We start from the raw sequence: 24066 nt of genomic DNA, 5'->3' as shown, positions 1-24066 counted from the left end.
AGCCAAAATGTCTGCTATTATAAAGGTGCTTACACTTGTTCGTGATCAATTAATGAAGTGCATTCATAGCAACACTTGGCCACTACTTAACTTTTCCATTCCTATGGAAGCTAAAAGGGATAATTACTTTTTCACAGGATTGTATATTTATATATGTATTTAAAGTTGAAATACCAAAATTATGATATGTCTATAAGATAATCATGATGTGTAAATGTGATATAGTGACAGTCATGTTTTAAGCACAAATGCTCCTAGTGTCCTACAGTCTTGCATCTGCATTTGCATTAAAACCTCAAAGTTATAAGATTTATTACAATGTAGTATGTTTATTAGCTAGCCATAGCTGGTACTAGTAGAACTATTTTTTTTAATGAAGCTGATTTCTGGAGTTATTTGAAGGGTTAAATTTACACTTGCCAAAACAAATTGATTTTCTACGCTGACATCACATTACTGCAGTTTGAACCATCCCAAAAATAAAGAGCATACAGCTGATGTGGTGACCAGGAGAGCTGACAAGAATAGTATCACCACACCTGGATGTGTGCAAAGGTCATGACCCCGCTGCAGCACACACTGTGTGATCCACTGAATAAGCACAAAGTTGCTTCTCTTGGGCTGCTGGTGTCAGTCACTGTGGTGTTACTGCAGAGTTTTACCACTAGAGTGCCTCACAGAGCCATTAATTAGGCCAGTTATATTAAACTGAGTCCACCAGCATGCAGCTTACGTGCACATCAGTCTGTCAATGCTTTCATTTTCTGTTTTTTTCCTTTCTTTCTTAGATAGATTGAATTATAAAACATGAGAACACTTTTTAGAAAAGCAAGCATGTGAAGATTACAGCTGCTGACAGGCAGGTAGAAGAATAGCACAAAGTTTATTCAAAAATAAAACATACACATTGCACACTATTAAAATATCTCAGGACTCCAAATGAACTACTTAAAAAAGACTGACGACAAAAACACAATGGCACGAGGTGTGAAATGTTCTAAAACAGTGATGTACAGACAAACTGGTGCCAAACTCGGTGCGACTATCACTACAACATACGGATATTTTCGACCCATTTATCCTACAACAGTGTTAAAAAAAAGACAAAGGCAAATTTAATCATAAAGGCAATGGTTATACTGAAAGTATGAGATCCAAGTTTTTATTTTCCACATATTTTGTTTTTGCATTCTTGTTTCTGAGGTCAGCAGTGATGATATATTAGTCCTTTGGCCGTAAGTGAGATTACTGAACAAACAGACCAGCTCAGCTTACCAGCAGGAAATTGCTGCGTAATTACATGCTTACCACATGTCAAACATGAGTGGCTTTAAAAACATGTGGCATGTGATCGCTGCTCTCTGTGTGTCCGACATCAGGACTACACATAAAACAGATTTCATCAATTTTGGTGGAGAGCTGGAGCACTGGCAAAGGAAGAGCCCATGACCTTTTTGTGCGGATCCAGGCCACTTACTTTAAAATTGCAAAATAGTGCACTGGCGTTGGTCTTATCAGAGAGTATGCTCTCCAAGTGACCTTTGTAGATACACATGTGAAACCTCATTAATATCAAAACCTCATTATCTGAATTTGAGTTTAAAAAAAGAAAAAAGACAAAAAATAAAACAAATATACAGCATTTGTGTTTGTCTCCCTTTAAATAAATACATGCACCAACACCAAAACACAGCATACCAAGGGCTTGGACCAAGAGGAGATTGTATAAAGAAAAACAAATATTTTCAATAACACTCTGGCGCTGTTTCAGGGATTTATTTTTCAAATTTTCAAGCCCTTGATATGCGTCACTTTCATTTATTGCACCACAAGATAATATTGCATAGGATGTAAGCTGTTACCAGCTCCTCGTTGCCCAGCCATGACACTGTGTGTGTAAAAAAAATGATCCATAAAGCTCTGATGCAGACAAATTTAGTAGTGAGAGCCAATTTGTTTCGGTTGAATGGTCAGAAGTTCATAAATGCAACTTAAAGAACTCATTTCATTTATGCCAGCAGGCATTTGTATTTTCACAGGCCTCGATGTGCCACTGGGATCCTGGTAGACCCACTGTGGTATAAAGATAAAAAAAAAAACTGTTGTGCTTGTTGCCTCCCAGAAGGTGCCTCTTCTGAGAGATGAAAAATCGATGACCTTGTCAGACTCTATCTAGCAGTCCTGATTATCGCTGCAAGTGGAAGTTCTTCCAGCCTTGGACAGGAAGAGCTTTCCGCTGGGACAGACGCAGACCTCGTAGAGAATCTGAGCATTTCCAGAAACCCCGTCCTCGCTCTTGGGCAGGCGCGGCATGCGCACCGTCTCAGCATCCAGCACCAGCTGTACAGCAGACAGCACGGAGAGCAAGGACGATTAAAGGAGAACAACAAAGATCCAGCGAAAGAGCAAGGAAATATCACTCTGTTTCAGTCCTTTTATGTCATGCACGCACAATAAGACACAGTGTGCAGCGAGCTAAAGAATTATCTATTTAATACCTAACCAGTGCATGACGACATGATGATAATTATTTAAAAAAAGAAAAAAGGTCTGGCAGTAAATCAGCTTAAAATGAGAGAACGTGAGTGTTAAAGTTAAGTGCAGATTAACATGCAGTTATCATCCTCACAGCAAGAAAAGAAAGATGAAGAAGTGATACAGCACACAACTACTCTGTCATATAAATGCGCTGATCTACTGAGAATTAATTCAAAAAAGGTGCTCGTGATACAAATGCCTCTAACGTGCTTCAGTCAGCTCGCTGAACCACAGCTATTAGTCAGATCCGATTCAGCCACCAATTACCAAAACTCACTCTAAACACTAACATGGAAACAGCAAACCACTACCCACAACAAACCTACGGAGCACAAACAGATGTTTCCAAAGTTCAAAAGAAAGGGTTAGGGTTAGACGAGATTCTCACTGCTTTAGAAAAAGATTTTCTTTAATATGTTACACTATATCCTATTGATAAGAAAGATAAAGAGGCTTTTTAAGTGCCAGCTGTCTGTAAGGTGTTTCTACACAAAAATGTTCAGTAAATGGAAACAGCAGAGAGCCTTTTAAACTGCACTCAAGCTCCCAGGTGTGACCTGAGAGAGCGTAAAAGCGTAGCGCAGCATGTTTGCTGGAAAAACATGCTCTCTATATTCCCTCTGTGAGCTAAAGGAAAAAGCATGCCTGAAGACGGCTTTGTAGCAATCAGCAGGAAGTGAAAAGTGGATTTCGTACCAGCCCTTCTTTCGACTGCAGAATGACATCCATGTTGGAAGCAGCTTCAATGTTGCCAGCCAGAGCTTTCATAAAAACTCCTTTCGGTGCATCCATACTGAGCGAGCGAGTCGGGGACTCCAACCTAAAGAAACATCTCGACTTTAAAAATACCACCATTTTATCCATTTGCTTGTTTATTTCACCTGAGCAACACTAGTGAGACTGAACCTAAACTTTGATTTCTTATAGTTTTGTATTTCTTTAGCAGATTGTTTTGAAAAATCCAATAATACACAAAGTCTGAAACATTCACCTCAGCTCTTTCAACATTTCTGATCTCAGCTGAGGCACCTCCACTGAATGCTGGAACAGCGCTCCTTCAGGACCTGCAAACAAAGATACACAAACATCAAGATCTGATATGGTCACAACACACACCAAACATTTTTAATAAAACAACATGAGTAGCTTTGCTGACAGTGGCATTCATGGTATGTTGGCCAGTTCACCCCTTTGTCCCAGACTGAAGTATTTTAACACTGCACTCACCTGCCACTTCATTAAGCACCCCTGTTCAACTGCTTGTTAATGCAAACATCTAATCAGCCAATCACATGGCAGCAACTCAGCATATTTAGACATGTAGGCATGCTCGAGATGACCTGCTGAAGTTCAAACTGAGCACCAGAATGGGGAAGAAAGGTGATTTGAATTATTTTGAATGTAGACTGACTGTAGCTGTCAGACGGGTTGCTCTGGGAATTTCACAAACTGCTGACCTACTGGGATTTTCCCACACAAGCATCACTAGTGTTTACAGACAAAGGTCTGATAAATATCCGGTGAGCAGCAGATTTCTAGCTGAAAATGCCTTTTTGATGCCAGAGGTCAGAGGAGAATGTCTGACTGCTCCGAGCTGATAGGAAGGCAACAGTAACTCATTACTCATTACAACCAAGGTATGTAGGAAACTACCTTTCCTGACTCCTGTCAGCTAAGAACAGGAAAATGAGGTCTAAATTCACATCAAAATAGGACAACAAAAGGTCTGATGAGTCTCAAATTCTGCTCCAATATTCAGATTATGGGGTGAGAATTTCAATTAAATTGAATTTACTTCAATTCAATTTTATTTTTATAGTCCCGAATCACCAGAACAGTTGCCTCAAGGCACTTTCTATTTTTAGGTAAAGACCTTACAATAATACAGAGAAAACAGACAAAAAAAAACCAAAATCATATGACCCCTCATGAGCACGTGCTTTGGTAACAGTGGGAAGGAAAAACTCCCTTTTAACAGGAAGGAACCTCCAGCAGAGCCAGGCTCAGGGAGGGGCAGCCATCTCTTGCGACTAGTTGGAGGTGAGAGAAGGAAGATGGGACAAAAGACATGCTGTGAAAGCATAGTTCCAGCCTGCCTTGGTTCAGGCTGCTGGTGGTGAGCAATATTTTCTTGGCACACTTTGGACTCCTTAGAGCAACTGAGCATTATTTAAACACCACAGCCTACCTGAATATTGCAGCTGATTGCGTCCATCCCTTTATAACCGCAGTGTACCCATCCTTGGCTGCTTCCAGTAGGAAAATGCACCATGTCACAAAACTCAAACTGGTTTCTTGAAAATGACAGTGAGTTCAAAGAACTCACATGACCTCCACAGTCATCAGATCTCAGTCCAATAGAGGACCTTTGGGTCTGCGGTGGAACGGGAGATTCTGATGACGGATGTGCAGCTGACAAATCTGCAGCAACAGTGTGATGCCATCATGTCACTGTCGACCAAAATCTCTGAGGTGTCCTTTGAAGAATTAAGGTAGCTCTGAAGGTGTACCTAATAAAGTGCCAGGTGAGTGTCACTAAAGTTTTGTAGACGCCACCTGTGCTCAGAGGATGAGGGGCTGCTGACTGTAATCCTCTAATATTTATCTCAAAGCACTGCAGTGCAGTATATATTGTGGATTGCGTCGTTGTGTAAACATTGTTTTTTTTCTTTAAAAATAGAGGCGGGCTGTCTCCCTACTTTGACTTCAGAAAAATTCAGGCAATGCTGGAGCAGAGAAGTAAAACTGGATCCAAATGCTGCAACACTTGGAGCCAACTGTGAAAGATGTAAACACTCCACAAACACAGAGAGTACAGAAGCTTTGTTTAGAGGATTCCTGGAAAAACAGCTCCCGCTCCCTGCTGCTCTCTGCGGATCAAACTGACCCCGGGCGATACGAAGCTATCGGCTGACACTCTGTTCAACATTAATCAGTCATCACAGCGTGTGGCCAGCGGCACACGTAACCATTAACGCAACACACCGGAGACTAAGATTCAGAATAAAAGCGCAGAAATATCCCGTCAACCCTTTGTTCAGTAATATGATAAACTGTACAGTATTGTTCTCTGGTATCTCATTTTTCTGTTCTCTCTGTGCACTTCAAAGATATCCACGCACTGTATGACACGAATGACTGTGAAAATGACTGGGCTGTCTCTGCCCTTGGGTGCTGGATTGTTGAGCTGATATTTGCCATCAAACCAAATTGGTCCTGTTGAGTCTACATCTGTTGTCAGTGTTATTATTTTTTCATTTTTTCCCCCAAAACCCTTCCACCAACAGGTGTTTGCTACGTCCAAGGAAACACAGCACGTTGCGGCCATCGGTGTACCTGTGACTCGTAGTTTGTCTGGCCCAATCTCAGCCTTGTCGCCATCTGCAGTGAACAGCATGTTGTCATTGTGCGAGTTAATGAGCAGATTTCGAGTGTGTCCCTGAGCCTCTTTTGGACCTGGAACAACAACAACAACAACACCTGAAGGGGTTTGGCTATAAGACATGAGTAACGTGCAACCATGAAAATCTATCATCATTCTCTTCCTGTGATTCAGTTCGATGTGCTCAGAGACACATTCCCAATTTAGATCAGCGTAGAGGTGGAAAGGGGAGAAACAGCGGCCACCTGCTGATGAGAAACGCACTGATTAAAAATGCGTAACCATATTACTGCTTTGGTCTGACACGTAACTCATCTGAGGTTACTTCCTTTTGCCCTTCACTCCATCAGCCCTGAGAGAAGCTGATCTAAAGCATGTAGATCACTCAGTGAGATATTTAACCTCTGTCAGGGCTCACTACTGTGAACAGACACGCAGTGTTCCCTAACAAGCATTTCAGTTTTATTCACAGAGGCCCAAGAGTATGCAGGCTATGCATTTTATGGCTTAATGATCAAGGACACATAACGGCACTGTGGAACACAACAATTTGCTGGCCTTTTAATTATGACAAAATCCCCCAACGTGGCAGTCGGTGAGCCATAAAGAGACGCACAAATATGATCCTCCACCGGCCTCAGGCCCTCGCGTGTAATACAGAACGATCCAGAAGCAACGGCTGGAGAAAAGGAATGCTGAATTTAATGGATTTTAAATGGAAATCTAAGAGATTATGAATTGAAATATGGCCTCTTGTCTCTGCTAATGCTGGATGAGAAATCCCTGCAGTGCACCAGTGTCTTTACTGTCACTCTCAGTGTCACTCATCAGTGGGATGTGATGTGTGTGTGCCGCATGTTTCTGTGTGTCCTCTCACCCACAGATATCCTCTCTATAACGTCACCATTTTCATTGCGGGCGTTGAGGGAAACATTTTCCGATGAGTGTAATAGAAGTGAAGAGTCCTGTGGAGATGAAGAAATATTGTCTTATTAACAGCCTGTGGAAATAACATCAATCTGCAACAGTAAAATGATAAAAATTTGAATATTTGCATGTATGAACTTGGACAAAGAGGTTTTATGTGAGGTTTTTAGGCACGCTGGCTCTGCAGGTAGCACTCGTTCACTGGTCAGACCCTTTAGTCCACACTAACTAATGGATTGTAAAAGCATTCATGATTCCCTGAGGATAACTCCTACTGACTTTCATTGCCTGACTCTAACGCTACCATGAGGTTGATAATGTGAGGTTTATTAGGCTATCAAGACAGCTCTGCAAAACTGGCATCCATAAAAAAACAGGACGTTTATTTGAATAGTGCCCATTAAAATCAGCATTACAAAACTGCTTTACAAAAACATAATACACACAAAAAAATACAAAAAAGTCAAAGTTATCAGAAGATTTAAAACCAAAGTATTACACTCTAGAGATAAGCGAGTGCATTGTCGAGAGTGAAATACAATACAAATTAAAAATATTTTATTATAAGAATATTTTATAAGAATATTTTATTTAAAAAAATAAATAAAATGAGTAAAGCTTAACACTTGCAAAATAAAAGTCAGACTTGCTCGGGCAGGTTTTTCCACAGCAGAGGAGCCCAAACAGCAAATGCTCAGTCGCCTTCAGTTTTTAAGCATGAGGTGGGAACAGTTGGCAGGTTCCTGCCTCAGGATCTCAGGCTGCTCACTGAGATCCAGCATCTCTTCCGGAGCCAGGTCATGAAGGGCACTCACTCCTGACACCCTCTGTCCTAACGTGGGGACATTACGTTTTGGCTTTTCTGCACTTTGTATTTCACTTCGGTCAATAAAGCATTTTAACTTTGTGGTGGTGACTTTATTTCACTATGCTGTAAAATAAACAGTATGAGGATCATGAGGGCATGCTATGAGGTTTATCTGTCAGAGGTCCAAAGTAACGTGATGTTTAGAATCCTCATATATCATTCCTTATATGCCTATATGTTCTCAATACAAAGGATGACAATAAGAAACTCAGTTTTAAATAGCCCTAAATAGCATTATTATTGCTTTGACCTTCAGATCAATCTATTAACAATAAAGGAGAGGTCAGAGGTCAAATCTGACATTTGAAATCTGTATATTGCAATCATATTATATTAGATTATTTTCTATGTGTTGGCAATACACACAAGACTTGTGAGAATCAGTTTCTAAGATATGGTTAGGCTTTTTGTCAATTTTCTACCAATAAATCATAAAGTTCACCTTGATGACCTCAGGGGATGTAAGCGAAATTTGAATGGATTGTTAGCATGACCCCACGCTACACCCCTACACAGTTTTTATCAGAATTAATTTAAAACGTTGAGCTATAGTGTTTACAGACAGAAAGAATGACATGAAGGCACAGAAACACTGTCAAAAACATAACCTCCGTGGCAAAGTTAATAACAGTAAGAATAATAGAGAGTATGTGGCTAAAACTCAATATCAGTTGTATTCTAGCACTCCTCAAATGCAGACAGGAGGGCTGGATTAGCTTGCTGATATATTCCTCAAAAATTAGGTTTGCATCAATAGCAAACACAGATTTCTGACAGCCTATTTAATTTTGGAAGGACAAAGAACTGGATAACAGGATTTTTTAAATGTTTAAATGCATTAGACTTTTATTTTATTTAAATTGTTCATTTTAGAAGATTTTCAGATATTCATTTTGGTTAGATGGTCTTAACTGCCTTAGAGAAAGGGTGAGAAGTGCGGCCATCTGGGAGGGGCTCAGAGTAGAGCCGCTGCTCCTCCACATTGAAAGGAGCCAGCTGAGGTGGTTCGGGCATCTGACAAGGATGCCTCCTGGGCGCCTCCTGGGGTTGGTGTTCCGGGCATGTCCCACCGGGAGGAGGCCCCGGGGCAGACCCAGGACACGCTGGAGAGATTATATCTCTCGGCTGGCCTGGGAACGCCTTGGTGTTCCCCCGGATAAGCTGGAGGAGGTGGCTGGGGAGAGGGAGGTCTGGGCTTCTCTGCTTAGACTGCTGCCCCCGCGACCCGGCCCCGGATAAAGCGGATGAAGATGGATGGATGGATGGTCTTAACTGGGAGATAACACTGAATGTTGCTGAAAGAGCAGTATGATAACATGTTTCTGTACAATGTGGCCAAGAGGCAGGACATACAGAAAAAGGATAGGTCCTAGTATAGAACCCTGTGGGACTCCACATGTGGTCAGAGGAGGTGGTCACCAACAGAAACTGTGTTACATGGCTGCCCCACCAGCGTTGGAGCTTTTCATAACACATTCCCATAAGCTTCTGCACATGATTCTATTCCTGTGAGCAAGCTAGCATGCTAACAACAGCATTTAGCCCAAAGCACCATAAAGTAGCTAGCATGGCGGTAAACTCAAGAAACTAGGTGTCATTTTCTGATTAACAGCTTTTTATTGTATCTTAGCTACGTATTGAGATCATAACAAATATTAATACTGCCATTTATTTTGTTTTTTAGTTGATCAAGATGTTTCCTCGCAATCATTTATCTGCTAACACATTAGCATTTACGGCTGTCGACTTGGATTATTCTACAAACACTTTACTGATATATTATTGACAATTATTATTATGATCAGGCAGCCATTAGGAGGCACTGAGCATCCTGATGGGGGAGGATATTCACCAGCCAGGCTGAAGCATTACTGACCAGAAAAAGTGCCATGGACTACTGTTTATTAAGGCTGACAAAGAATGCATTATTATCAGGCTATTTATTATTTTACCTAAATATTTGTACAGGATGTGACAGCAAGTAATTAGGTCTGTCAAACACACACACACACACACACACACACACACACACACACACACACACACTGTCATAAAAATGTTTAAATGAAGAAGCTTAGCAATAAATCTCTTCTGCTCCTTTGTAGCTGAGGGGAAGACATGCTTCTAAAAATGGTCTAGGAAAGCAAGTTTTCATGTAGAGGGCAGCAGGATGTCTCTCTAAGCACTGAATCATTTTAGAAACCCATAGAACACATTAGAAAATGTGTCCATCCATAAATGAGGAATACATTGCCTTTTTAATGAGGCCCATGAAGCAAGAAAAAAAATATTGCTGCTATGAGCAAGAAAAGCCATAACATGTAAACAACTGCAGCAAAGTGTTCCCATCTGCTGCTAGCAGGCGGGCCATAAACTACTTTCCACCACAAATATCCCTGAGGTTAATGGAGAGCTCAGCACACCACCATGTGCACTGTGTGCTACTGCCAAATCCAGTTTGTTCTGACACATCTCCTAAAAAAAGTACTGTCAGAAATATGCAGCTCTCTCACTACAGCTGGATAAAAACTGCCTGAGTGTCTGCGAGGAATTAGATTTAGATGATAAGATGACGTGCAGTCTCCAAAGATCCAACACACACTCAAGTTTAAGTTTAGTAAACAGTGAGAAATAATGGCCAGGCTGTCAGGCTACTTAACTGAGCAAACAGAGGTTTGAAAATGAATGGGGTAGAAGACGAGAAAGGGAGAGAAGGAGAGGGTAGGGGGGAGAGAGGAGGCTTATCTCAGAAGAATGTGGCGAAGAAGAGCAGGAAAAAAAGTTTGCATTTCTGATTGGCTTACTTCTCTGCTGTGGATCTCCTGAGCATAGAGAGGGAAGAGGAACTCAGACTCGCCGTCCTCCAGCTTAACCCCATCTCCATGTACTTGTAGTAGTCCCATCCCTTCCTATGATCAAAATAAAATCAAGAGGTTACATATTTAGACAAAGGCATGCCAAGAAGGTGAGGAATGTGCTTTGGCTTTCCAGCTAACAGCGTTCCCTCTATCACTTAGGTATTTGTCTAAGGTCTCCACCATAGTGTGTACATGTGCATGCAAGAGTGTGTGTTGGCTTGCAGCTTTGTTCATAAATCCACAGTTGCCATCTGGAGTTGAGACAGAAAGCTGACAAGTCTCCATGAAATAACAAACACATTTACTCTCCTGTTTAGACAGCCAAGTAGGACTTAATGACAGATAACACTATTGCTGCCTGACATTACAATAATAAGCAGGTAATAGTCAAATGATGGGCTGATCAACAAAAGCTACATACTAAACATTTAAACATACCATTTGAAAGGAGAAAGGAAAAACAATCCCAACTGAAAACATGGTGTCCAAATGTGAGCTGTGCATACCGTGTTGAACCACATCACCCTGAGGATCCAGATGGTGAGGGCAAAGTTGACCACCAGGATGACAATGAGCAGCAGCACAAACAGGTAGAGACAGCGCTTCCTCCAGCCATAGATGCCAATCTTGTAGAGTTCGTCGGGCACCGACCTGGGCGTGCTGCTGCCCTCGGTGGTGGTGACATACTGTTCCCGCACCATCTGTCGCCTGGCCGCCACAGATGAAGACAGGTACACAGGCAATGGAGTGAAATCAAAGATATTAGTAAAGATATCGAAGATAAATTTGAAATAAATTTGGCAGACCAGAGAGAATTATTAAAACAACCTGTGAACATAATGTTGATAATATCTAGTGAACCTCTTAACCCTGGAGAACCCATGGGGTCAAATTTGACCCCATGGTTTCCCTAGTAAACCAATGGGGTCGGCTCTGACCCCATGGGTTCTCCAGGGTTAAAAAAGCAAACAGTGTCCTGTAAAGTTCTGTATTTGGTCTTCACCAGCACCCAAAGCACTTATCACAGTCTTTACCTGCTAAATATGTTGTTATCACTCTGTGTCTATCTTGCATTTGGAGCTGGGTAGTTGGTAAAGAGTAAGTTTGAGGGCTTTCTTGGAATAAAAATCCTTCTTTGTGGATCACAAACAATGCTATGATAGAGGTAATATTTGCTTAAAGCAGTAAAGTTTGCTCAAATCCCGAAACTTGCTTTAAATCTTTGACTAAGGGGAACTATGAAAATTCATTTAAATTCTCTGCGTCTCTGTTTTGCTCTTAATTAAAATAAAGTTAATATAAAAATATTGATTGCAGAAGTGAGCGAACATTGCTCAAAGCATTCTGACAACAGGAGCACCAAGAAAAGCAGCACAAAACAGCTCCCCTCCCCCCAAAAAGAAGAAGAAAAAATAAAAACGCTATATTAAGTTTCGTACACTCAGAGCCTTTTGCTTTCTTCATCACTTCATGCATTTACAAGTGAAATGGTGCTGTCAGGAGCCTTCATCAGAATCACTTTACAAAAGTCTCTAAGCAAATCAAGTGACTAAGAAGCGTCTCGGTGTGCAACTAATTGGTTTTTGCTGTTAATTTAAAGCAGTTTCAAGTCTGCAGCTATAGTAATTAATAACATCCATCCATCCATTTTGTCAACCAGTAATCCAACTGGAGGTCCAGAGGGACAGGTCGGGAGCCGAAGCCTATCCCAGCTCACACAGAGTGAGAGGCGGGGTTCAGACTCTACTTGTCGTTAGGCTGATGTATAACACATCTATATGTATTTGCTGCACACACTTTCTATTATTTCAAGGAAATGACCAAACATTTATTTTCTTTTGCACTCTTAAAATATAAGATGTTTGTCTTTAATATGTATTTTTCCTTTTTTGCTTTCCTATTAGAGAAGGACCTTTTTCTCACCATCTAGACCAGGGGTCTCCAACTCCAGGCCTTGAGGGCCGGTGTCCTGCAGGTTTTAGATCTCACCCTGGGTCTACACACCTGAATCAAATGATTAGTTCATTACCAGGCCTCTGGAGAACTGCAAGACATGTTGAGGAGGTAATTTAGCCATTTGAATCAGCTGTGTTGGATGAAGGACACATCTAAAAACTGCAGGACGCCGGCCCTCGAGGCCTAGAGTTGGGGACCCCTGATCTACACTAATACGAAAAAGAAAGTTAGAGTTCTTGTGTGTTAAGTTCTTAAGAGTAATATTAGTTTTGAATTCTAGTTTTTGTTTATTTGTTAGGATTTATGGTTGAAGTCCTCTTTTTTTTATCATAGTGGTTTTAATTCTTTCACCTGTGCCTTGTTTTCCCCAGCTGTGTTGCATCTTCCTAATTACCTCGTGTGTGTATTAAAGCCCATGTTGTGTCCTGACCTTATGTTTTTTGTTAAGCTTGCTGGTGCTAGCTAATAAAGCTGCACTCCACCTACCACAAAGCACACCTTGACAACATTTTCTGGTACTGCAGTGTGCAGAGGACTTGGAGTTGTATTGGTAACTAACTAAGTAATTACAAATGCAACGTTTCTATCAGCTCAACAAAAATCAGCAAACACACAAATTGCTTGCGTGCATTTTGTAGCAGAGTGTGTTGCTAGCTAAAGGTCCAACTGCAGTATTTCACAGGTAGAGAAAAGAAGGAGCTAACTCCACTCAGAGATGGAGAACGATAAGAAAGACAGGACAGGAAAGGAAGAAGAGAGGTTAGATTTAAAGGTAAGGACTGCTCACTGGTATGTGATAAACTGTAAATGTAAAGCTTACATGCAAGTCTTCATGTTTTTAAATCAGGTTTTCAGTCTGGTTTTCTGTTGTTGTTTTTTTCATATTGTGAAATGAACTGCAAAACAAACTGAGGTTGACTAACTGTGTTATTTAAAGGCTGCATGAAAATACTCTGCAGGTTACTGCAGGATAAACTGGTTAGTTTGCTGTACTGGGAAGGATTTAAAGTGTGTGTGGCTGGTGCACAGTGGCTGGTGCACAGTGGCTGTGGTGCTCATTGTTAGAGTTCAGTTATATATAATTATAAGCTAAGGTGATGGTGCTTAGATTCATTCACAGAATTAAACCTTCATATCAACTTTATCCTGTTTGGAAAAAAGACAGCATAAACAGTAGGGGGTGCAATGATACTCGTATCGGTATTGAACCGTTCGATACAGTGCTTTCGGTTCAGTACGCATATGTATTGAACAATACAAAATTTTTAATTTATTTTATCAACTTTTCTTCTGACGATGCTGTCTGCATTGAGAGCTCAGTGGATCTGCGTTCGACTTATCCGCCTAGGCTGCACTGTCGAGTGCAGATCCACTGAGCACAGCGCAAGCTAGCAAGACAGAAGTTAAGCTCTCCTTGCAACATGGCAAATTGAACCTCCCCCACCCTAATTCAGATCTGGCGTTTGGAACTATTTTGGTTTTCATGTGAAGTATGACCCTGAAGGTAAGCGCGTCATGGACAAAAGTAAAACAGTATGTCGGATGTGCCACGCAATGCTCAATTACATTGGTGGAAACTAGTGTGTTAGCACAGTTAGCTCGTTAACGTGTTGGCCGTCCAGCCCCACGCACGGGGCGATCCGCGGTAACTCGTTAACGGAGATTTGCCGTGTTGTGGTGTTAACGTCATTTCAACAAGATTAACGCTGACAGCACTAGTGGGAACACAACGAATATGACTGCACATTTACTCCGACATCATCCTAGTACAAAGACAAGTGGAAGCAGACAAAAACAACAAGCAGGCATGCTACAAACTTTACCCGAGTCATTTAGACAGCCGTTAGCACATGATTCTCCTTATGGGGACCTGATATGTTTAATATGCTGCTGAGAATATAGCCCAGAAGAAGCGTATAGTATAGCTTTTATTTTGGAAAGAGCCATTTCTCTGTAATAAACTCTCTTTTCCAAAGATGAGTGATTTCTCGATCAGATAGATTAATTTTTTTATTACTTTGTTGTTTCAGCAACATTAAATTTAAAAACTGTACTTTTGAGTCAAAATATATATTTATAATTTTAATAAATGACAAATTAAAAAGACATGAACATTTTTTTTTTGTATCGAAAAAATATCGAACCGTGACACCAAAGTATCGAACCGAACCGTGAATTTTGTGTATCGTTGCACCCCTAATAAACAGTAGACTATCAGTGTAGAGGATTGACACAAAGGACAACTCATGACCACCTGCTGACATCTTGTCGAATTCAGTTGTGAACATACATAAAGAGCAGCAGGTCAGCTGATCACAGCCTATACATTAAGAAAAATCAACAGGAGCACTCAATAGAAATTACACCCTCTACAATGTGGGCAACAGAAAATAGAGCTTTATTTTGTTTTCTCTTTGAATTGGGATCTCTTATTCTTAGTTTAAAAAAGGAACTGCTTCTGCACATCAATCTGGAAAGGGTTATAAAGGCCATGTCTGAACAATATATAGTCCATCATTCTACAGTAAGAGAAAATCTTCACAACTGGAAAACATTCAAGGCAGCTGCCAATCTTCCCAGGAATGGATGTTCCAGCAAATTCAACCCAAGATCAAAAACTGCAATTTCTCAGAGAAACTTCAAGAAATCTAAAAACTATAGTTAAGACTCTACACACCTCAGCATGATAAATGTTCAAGTTCATAAAGGTGCAATTAGAAAGATACTGATCAAGTATGGGTTGTTTTGGGAGGGCTGCCAAGGAAATCCTCTTTTCTCTAAAAGGAATATAGCAGGATGGCTTAAGACTACAAAGTTTCATCTGACGAAACCACAAGACTTCTGCAACAATCCTTTGGACAGAGGAGATCGAAGTGAAGATTTTTGGCCATAATGCACAGAACCAGACTTGGAGAAAACCGAACACAGCATATCTGCACAAAAACCTCATCACAGCTTTCAATCATGGTGCTGGAAGGCTGGTGATGTGGGCTTGTTTTGCATCCACGGGACCTGAGCACCTTGCAGTCATTGACGCACCCATTTACCAGAGCATCCATCCATCCATCCATCTTCTTCCACTTTTCCAATATGCGGAGGGGCTGGAGCCTATCATATCTGTCATTAGGGTGAGCGGCAGGGTACACCCTGGGTAGGTCTCTAGTCCATCTCAACTGCCCAAACCAAAGTATTTTCAAATGTGAGTCTGTCTGACAGACTCACATCTAAAGCTTTGCCCAAATTGGGTCATGCAACAGGACAATGATCCCAAGCACAGCAAAAAATTCACAGAATGACAGAAAAAAGAATCAAGGTGCTGCAATGATCCAGTCAAAGGCCAAATTTCAACCTGACTGAAATGCTGTGGTGGGACTTTAAGAGAGCTGTGCATAAAGAAACCTCAATGAACTGAAGCAATGTTGCAAAGGACTGTCAATCTGCAGGGCCCACAACTCCTATACAGGAAACCTGAAGTCCAAATCCCTGATCTTACCCAGTAGGTATGAAGAGTTCAGCTTGTGGATGAGGGGACTCGTCCAGGTGTCTTCGCTGCTAACTCTGATTGGAAGAAATCTGGACACAATGATGTGAGGGACTAATAAAGTCATACAGAAAACTTCAAGTTATTGGTGCTAAAGGTGATTCTACAAGCTAATGAATCAATAGGGGTGCTCAGTTTTTCACAGGGCTTCATAGACTCCTGTGAAAACTCTTTTTAACAAGGCTGCATATTATTCCCATGAATGCTACCACACAAAAGAGTTAGAAAATGAATTCAGACATCCAAGAGAAACCCTCAAATCATTATGCTATTGTTATATACCAAAGCATGTTATAAACATGTTTTATATGGCAATTGGTCTCTTTCTGATTACTGAATTGAAACTTTAGCTTTACTTCTGTGTGACAAATTCTGCAGCATCCAAGTTCTCAAGGTCTATTTCAATACTTTTCCAGTTTTTATGCTTCACTACATGCATACAATGTACATACAGCACTATGTAACGCCTTGTCTAACAGTCTACAGTATGATTCATGAGCCCAAAGCTCGCACACACACACAGAGCTACAGGATGGCTGGCTCTTTGCACCGGTGGAAAACTTGACAGAATTTCCAGCAGCTTTTTAAAAAGGCAAAGGAAAAATGGTATTTATTACAGAGCTGAGGCTGTGTTTTCTGGCTACACAGCAGCAGCCTAACAGTGACAAAAACCAAGTCGATGAAAGTCAGCATATTTCAAACCACAGCCGGTACTATAAGTTATGACACAACGGTCGTTTTCTGTATTCAGTTCACGTGATAGCCTTCCGAACTGCAGGACTGCAGAACCTGCGAGCGAGCCCCCCAGTCAGCACATTTGGACCATCTGACACAGTGACAAGAGAGAACCTCAGGGGGAGATTTCACAGCGGTTCGAGTACAGCGGAGCCAAAGAGCGCATAGCCTGAGAGGGCTGCAGAGAGAGGAGTGGTGTTACTTTCTATTGATTAATCTGCATTAATAACCAGGGGCAGGCTGTGGAGAACGCTGCTTTCATTGAGGAGTGAGCCTGAAGAAAATGCTGTCAGTTAAGGATTATTATGAGTCAATGAAACATGCGAAAGAAGCAGTAACACAAAGAATGAAGATTTCTCTGTGCTACAAACTGCTCTTAATCTTCATCAGATCTTCAGAGCCACCACATTTCAGCTTAATGGGAAAAAAAGTTATCTGAACACAGATGTATCTGGGTTGTCTCAGCTGTGCTTTCTGAACTCGACAGGGCCCAGATGAAAGAAGCCCGGCTGATTTACATACAAGACAGATGTTACATCTTACTGTCACAGCAAAAACATTTTCCATCATGTTAAAAGAGCCACTTTTCAAGCCTGAAAGCAATTCTTCCTGACGTTACCAGATGTTCAGCCGAGCACATTATCCTGCTGTAACTCCCCCAGGCCCGAAGATGATGATGCAGGCAGGGGAAGATGAGCTGAGCATACAGTGACAAACTGTACAAGCAGAGGAGTTGTGCTGCTGTAAATAATGAAGGTAAACATTGTTCCACCCTCACACCAAGGAGTGATGAATGAAAGCAAACACGCTCTCTGCAAGCGGTCTGAGCTCTCTGAGGTCCAGGAGGACGTGGATCACAGACACTGATAATAAAGTAAAACGGGTTGTTCCTTGCTGTGTGCAGTAAACACAGGGAGAAAGCACAAAAGGCTGATGGTATTTCTATGACCACAGGTCCTGTCACATGGCCTGCAAGCCTAGCTGTGACGAATAGCCTTTATTTCACAATGAAACAAAAAAAACACTGCCAGCAAAAAGAAGGAAAAATAAGACTTTATAAGGAAAACTTGTGTCAAATACTCATTTTTTTCTCCTATATCACTTCATTTTTATGTATTAATCATAACTGTGAGAATAAATCATCATAATAAATTGAATGTCAGCAATGCAGCAGAGGCACAGCAACTTTTAGCAGTAGTTGGGAGTCCCTCTCTTTGAAGGGAGATCTCCAGCGAGGCTTGAAAAAATAAAAAAGGGAGCCAGAACAGCCAGACACTGTTTACTTGACTGATTCCAATATCCCCCCACTGTATCTATTAACAGCCTCAGATCCTCGGATCTATTGTGTGTTAACATGTAGATCGTCTCAACTCTTTTATACTTTTTGGGCAAATGAGCAGTGAGAGTGAATTTGATCTGGTTCGGTCTAATTACTTTAAATGAAAGCATTAAGAGACTGTCAGCAGCACGAGGAGAAAGCATTTTTAAGGCCAGATCTTTAAAGGGCGTCTTCCAGCTTCCAGTTTCTGTGCTTACCACCACCACCACAGACTTCCATAGCAACCCAAATAAACAGTCCCCAAAGAGCTTCGCTGGAAGGGCCAGGAATGCTCAATTTATGGTCGGAAATTCAATCTGACTTAGAGAGAAAAATGCTTTTGTCAGGTCTTTATTTCCTAAGTGTCCTTTTAAGTGCTTCTAAATATAAATGGTCACAAATACTCTACAGTGGAAACAACTACAAAAAATTATAAAGTAGCACAGAGCTCTAATACAATCTTCTGCTCCAGGCAGGTCCATTTATCCTAGGGCATCCTCTCAATTAACCTTAAGCATATGATGCTCACTCCCTGGCTCTGTCTCTGACCTCTGAATCAGAGTTAGAGGGCCGGGTCGGACAGGCTAACTTCTACCTTTCAGTCTGCGGGGTCCGGCTGTAATTGAAAATCCAGGCTCTTCTCTGAGCCAAGGCTTGACCTGACAAAACGTCACAAGTTGCACTAACTTAGAAAAGCTCAAAAAGCTTTAAGGTGGAGGAAGGACTGCGGAGTAACACCGTTTATGTGGAGCGAAGGGCGATTAGAAACTGACAACAGTGCTGAGGGTTTCTGCCTGGCTGTGTGTAGTAAGGAGGCTGGCGTCATGTCTCCACTTCGCTGTGATGCCTTAACTTCTATAAATAGGACACAGCATTGTGAACTAAATATAAAAAAAGCACCAGAGGAAATGCACAGAGACACAAACCACCCAGGTACATCTAATGAATATTACAAAGACACTGGAGGATTTCTCAGAACACACAGAAAACATTAGTGAGTCGCTCTTTTGCACAGTTAGTTTAGCATTTCAGCATTGTTAGCCATGTATGGTTAAAACACAGGGGAACTGGCTGACTGAAAGCTGACTAAAAACACTGTTTTCAAATCCAAAACTGCCTCTGTGAGGACTGAAAAGTAAACTGAGCAAAATGTGAGAAGTACAGAAGGACAAAAACTGAAAAATATGTCCAGTAGGTGAAAGGTTACCTTCATAAAACACTTTAACTTTATACAAAGAGAAGGCTGTAAAAGACACAAAAAATTGATAATAATAACCAAATGGGTAAATGTCGAATCGGGGGCAGAGTACTCACCGATCTGTGTGGAGGCACAGCAGTCCTCTTTCCTATGCAACAGTAAGCAGAGCTCGGGCTGGTACAAGCAGCTTGAGAAGCAGCAGCGCTTGAGCTCCTCACGCGTCTGTCAGCCACTCAACAGCTGCGTGCCATAAATCCAGCTCTGGAAGTGCCCTGAATAATCACCACGAGACGGCGCTCCCACTCGCCTGCATTCCCACTCCGACTCTGAGCTCTGACTCCCTCTGCCTTTTTAGCCGTACAGATATTTGAATATCATCAGAGTATGCGAGAGAGAGAGAGAGAGTGTGTGAGAGAGGAGTATTAACGATGAGTGGAAAGGCTCTCTCTCTCTCTCTCTCTCTCTCTCACACACACACAGAACCATCACATAATGAACAGAGCATTTGTTTGTCATTCAATCCACTGAGTCATTTTCACTGCCCAACCCAGGGCTTGAAGCAGCGGTGTCTAATTTGAGACTTCAGTCATGCCTCTCAGTATAAACTGAAGCTGGTCTTTCAGATACTGTAGCTCTGCTGGGTGACAGCAGGAAGGGTGGACCTTGAAGAGGGCAGTCAGTAAGTGAGAGAGGCGGACGTTCAGCAAACGCAGCAAAGCTGTGGTTCCTGATGTGGAAATTGTTTTATGGTCCTTGAATATATCAGTGAGGTTTTTTGTTTTTTTTAACTTTAGCTATGTATGTAAATACAATTCAATAACTCAAGGTCATCCATTAATATGACAGCGATATAGCGAGTATCAAAAGTGCAAAATGTTTTTAAATTGAGGATAACACATTTCATTATGAAATATTTACATATAGTCTGTTTGTGTAAGTGCCAACATTTGATGATAGGAAGTGGCACGCTGAGTGAGAACACTGTTAAGACAACCTCGATTAAACAGGGACAGCCACTTGATGTTGCTGTTAAACTGAAACTTATCTACAGTGATAGGTTTAAAGAACCAGCCTTGGAGCTAAATGCTGATATTGTAGTCTAAGGAGGGCGCAGGAGAGATGTCTGTGCCTGAACAAAAACAGGAAAAAATAGATTTACAGGCTTCTAACAGATGTAGAAACATATGAAACTAACAGCATTAGTGTGGCTCTATAGAATAGCAATTTATACATTCAGGTTCAGGTTCATTTATTTGTACCTGTAGGTAGGTTTGTTCTGCAGGCAAGTCATCCAAGCTCACATGCACACTTCAATACAGACACAACACACATAGTACAAACTACTGAAAAAAACCCAACTAATAATTAATTTGGGGAATCATTTAGCTCACATACGTAAAAAAGCTACAATTTGTTATTGAGTGATGGGTGCCAGAACAAAGGTGTTTTTAAACCTTGCTGTTCTGCACTTTGGAATCATACATTTTCATCCTGACGAAAGAAACTGAAACTCACTAAAGGCTGCAAGTCATCAAGAAAAACTGAACCAGCCAACCTCTGTAACTGTCTGTTGTACAGGGATGGCGTTCGCTAGAGGTGGGTGGATTAATAGTATCGATACCAATGCTGGTATTGGTATCAAATCAGTACTAGTGTGATAGGATTGATGCTTTTTCCTATAATCTAAGTTCAGTATGTAGCCCACTGAATAGTCTTAAATAAATTATTTTTTTGAAAATGAAAAAAATATACCTCGAACATTCATTATGAAAAATACCCTGAATCTTGTTGACTGTAATGTCTATTTTATTTATAACATATAACACATTTAAACAATACAAGCTGACGTCTCTGACGGGTACATTTACATCCCTCCAAAACATACAGTTTCCAAATACATGAAATGCTGAAAGAATTTAAAAACCAATGATGATTCATCTTATAAATAATGAAACACTGCCCTCCCCAATATACGCTGCTGCTAAAGGTTAAAAGTATCAGTATCTGCAATAGTGCATAGTGGCCCTGTATATACTCCGTATCATATTGATATGAGAATTTGCAGTATCACACAGCAATACTGTTCACCAATAAGCATGTTAGACCACTTAACAATGGGATTGAGTTTCTGTTCTTTACAGATAAGTGTCCATGCCACAAAACCAAGGAAAAGGAAGGTGCTTTTTAAAAGGTTAGACCTGTGTTCTTCTCGTATTGACGTCTCAAACTTTGTTCCATAAACTGACCTACCTGCCAGTAAGCTCCCTACTTACCATGGATGAAGGTATGAGTTGTTCCACATTAGCACGTGCTAAAAAAGCTTCCAGATGCATTGATGTGATCTGTGAACATCTTTCCTGAAGCTTCAGTCAGACCAGAATTCACCTGACAAAATGTTTCCACAGGCTGAGGCTGCAAACAGCTGTACAGGATGTAGGATGGGTAAGGTAAATATAATATGTTTGAAATTCAGGCATAAATAAGGAAGCCCCTGCATGAGTTTATCATGCCTACCCAAAGCTTAAAAACACATTATTTTTGGCTAGGTCAGGGATTGGCAACTTTTACTATCAAACGAGCCACTTTTAAACAATTTCTGACCAGTTATTTAAACCTAGGTAATGAAGGAGGCACAGCCTGTTTAGTATAGCATGAAGAGTATAGTAAAGCAATAAAGAAGCTTGTTTATGCCGCCATTTAAATAAAATCTTTCCCGAAAATCTCGGGTTATTATCTCGATGTTTCGATTTACTCGAACTCGATCTTATGGTAAGTGTTACGGTTAGGTTAAGTCTTAGCCTTACTAACTCGAAACGTTGGGAAAATAACTTTAAAAAGAAAATGACATTTCGATTTTTTTACTTCGATTTTTTTTTTAGATAATAAAAATAATTTGACTTTTTTTGGTCTTTTTTTAGTGGGGGAAACAAGCTTGAATAACGAAGAGAAATTATACATAAAATTATTATTATTACTGTTGTTGTTGTCATTATTAAACAGTGACAGTTTATTACCATCAAAGCCCAACCAACGAACAGGCTCGACGTAGCAGAGGCGAAGGGCCATATACATCTTGTCTGGGCATGCGCAAGCTAAGAAGCGGGGGCGGGACATATGACACGGTTATCCTATAGAAACAATTAATAATTATTCCTTGACTTAACACATTCCTTAAAAAAACGTAACATCACATTGTATTTTAATATGGAAGCCCGTTTCCGCCAGTTTCCGCCACTAAATAAAAACAAAAAAGCTAGTATCCATAACTCGAAATTTCGACTTATTAACTCGAAATTTCGACTTATTAACTCGAAATTTCGAGAAAAGTAACTCGAAATTTCGAGAAATATAACTCAAAATTTCGAGAATTATAACTCAAAATTTCGAGTTAGCTCTGCCAATCAAAAATATACGTGAATGAGGTCGCTTTCTTGTTACCCGGAAGCATATGGCGCAGAGGACCGCGCACTCAAAAACGGATCCCAACAAATTGGCGCTTTCGCGAGTACGTTTTCTGATAGTAACACCATGTGATTCAGCTAATAACACAGGGATTTCATCATTTGTGAAGCCAGGCTGAAAACACTCAGCAATCTGTGCATTCACGACTGGATGTAATACCGGTAGCTTAGCTGTAGCATTTGTAGCTGAGGGCTTCAGCTTCCGGGTAACAAGGAAATGACGTCATTCACGTAGATTACTGATTGGCAGCGCTAACTCGAAATTTCGAGTTGCTTTTCTCAAAATTTTGAGTTAATAAATCGAAATTTCGAGTTAATATGTCGAAATTTCGAGAAAGTAACTCGAAATTTCGAGAAAATAACTCGGAATTTTGAGAAAATGACTCGAAATTTCGAGAAAATAACTCGGAATTTTGAGAAAATGACTCGGAATTTCGAGAAAATAACTCGAAATTTTGAGTTATGGATCTTTTTTTTTTTTTTTAGTGGCGGAAACGGGCTTCCATAATTTTAAACTTCGGGGCAATTGAATTTAATTTAATGTGACTTTGAATGTGAAAGAATGGGGTCCCTTATGTAAACGCCATTTACAGCCCCTTTAACCTGTCCAGAGCATTCAATCAGGCCCAGTGCAGGCATATTTTTAAGCAAACAAAAATAGGAATTCACTGAGCTTGCACAGTAATTGTACGCAGCACAGTGGGGGGACGATTAAATCACTGATTACTGTCACTTTGATAAATTTAGAAAAAGTCAACACTGATTGCATGTCCTGAAATTATACGGGAATCAAAAGGCTGTTTCACTACATAACCGAGAACACTATCAAAGTGTTGAGCAGCACACTTGATTATGAAAATGTTTCAGCCTTGCAAAACAAGTAAATGCTTTATTCTAGTTAATCAAGCTGCAAACCTCATAAATAGAAATGATGGGATTTCAGTTCGTTGGTGGAAAACTCCAGCAATAGCAGGTGTTAAACAGACACTGCTGTTTCATCATGTGTACTGAGAGGTGGCTCTGTTTGTGTTCTGAGCTCATGTTGGAGGACTGCATCTGTCAGTGGCATTAAACCTGCAGCATGTTTTTGTGGCTGGTGCTGGAGGTGGTGCTGCGCAGTGACAAAGGAGCACCTGACAGCATCCATCACAGGACTCCTGCGCTATCTTATGCCCCGAGCAAACGGTGACAGTGAAGATAGCTTCTTCATTTCACTCCTATCAATATCTCATAACCTTTCGCTGCCGGTGGCTGGTAACAGACAAGCTGAAGACAAAGTGCAAA

The 24066-nt window shown here is 40.9% G+C and overlaps 1 protein-coding gene across 2 annotated transcripts; it reads right to left on the bottom strand.

Moving 5' to 3' along the window:
- Positions 1–864: 864 nt before the first annotated feature.
- On the bottom strand, positions 865–19950 carry sgcg (sarcoglycan, gamma). Of its 2 annotated transcripts, none has more exons than XM_084949901.1 (8): positions 19438–19950; positions 11080–11281; positions 10520–10624; positions 6798–6885; positions 5875–5994; positions 3530–3602; positions 3235–3358; positions 865–2340 (listed from the first exon to the last, which is right to left on the bottom strand). In XM_084949901.1, exons 2-8 carry the CDS (start codon positions 11272–11274, stop codon positions 2173–2175), a joined length of 873 nt encoding a protein of 290 aa, XP_084806027.1. In that variant the 5' UTR covers positions 11275–11281; positions 19438–19950; the 3' UTR covers positions 865–2172. The 2 variants fall into 2 exon arrangements, with proteins under 2 accessions (XP_084806027.1, XP_084806028.1); XM_084949902.1 differs by lacking the exon at positions 19438–19950 and adding an exon at positions 16023–19427.
- Between the last annotated feature and the right edge of the window lie 4116 nt (positions 19951–24066).

This window comes from Perissodus microlepis, chromosome 14, assembly GCF_051167445.1.
Source record: "Perissodus microlepis isolate ML-2025 ecotype Zambia chromosome 14, ASM5116744v1, whole genome shotgun sequence".
In the NCBI taxonomy this organism is placed as follows: domain Eukaryota; kingdom Metazoa; phylum Chordata; class Actinopteri; order Cichliformes; family Cichlidae; genus Perissodus; species Perissodus microlepis.
Note: the sequence above shows the minus strand (reverse complement) of the source record. Positions and strands in the feature narration are given on the sequence as shown.

Excerpts from the sequence above, each read along its gene's own strand:
- sgcg (XM_084949901.1), bottom strand. The coding sequence starts at position 11,274 with ATGGTGCGGGAACAGTATGTCACCACCACCGAGGGCAGCAGCACGCCC. Across the intron at positions 6,886-10,519 it reads AGGAGATCCACAGCAGAGAA|GACTCTTCACTTCTATTACA; the intron begins GTAAGCCAATCA and ends TCATCTCCACAG. Across the intron at positions 3,603-5,874 it reads AGACAAACTACGAGTCACAG|GTCCTGAAGGAGCGCTGTTC; the intron begins GTACACCGATGG and ends CTTTGTTTGCAG.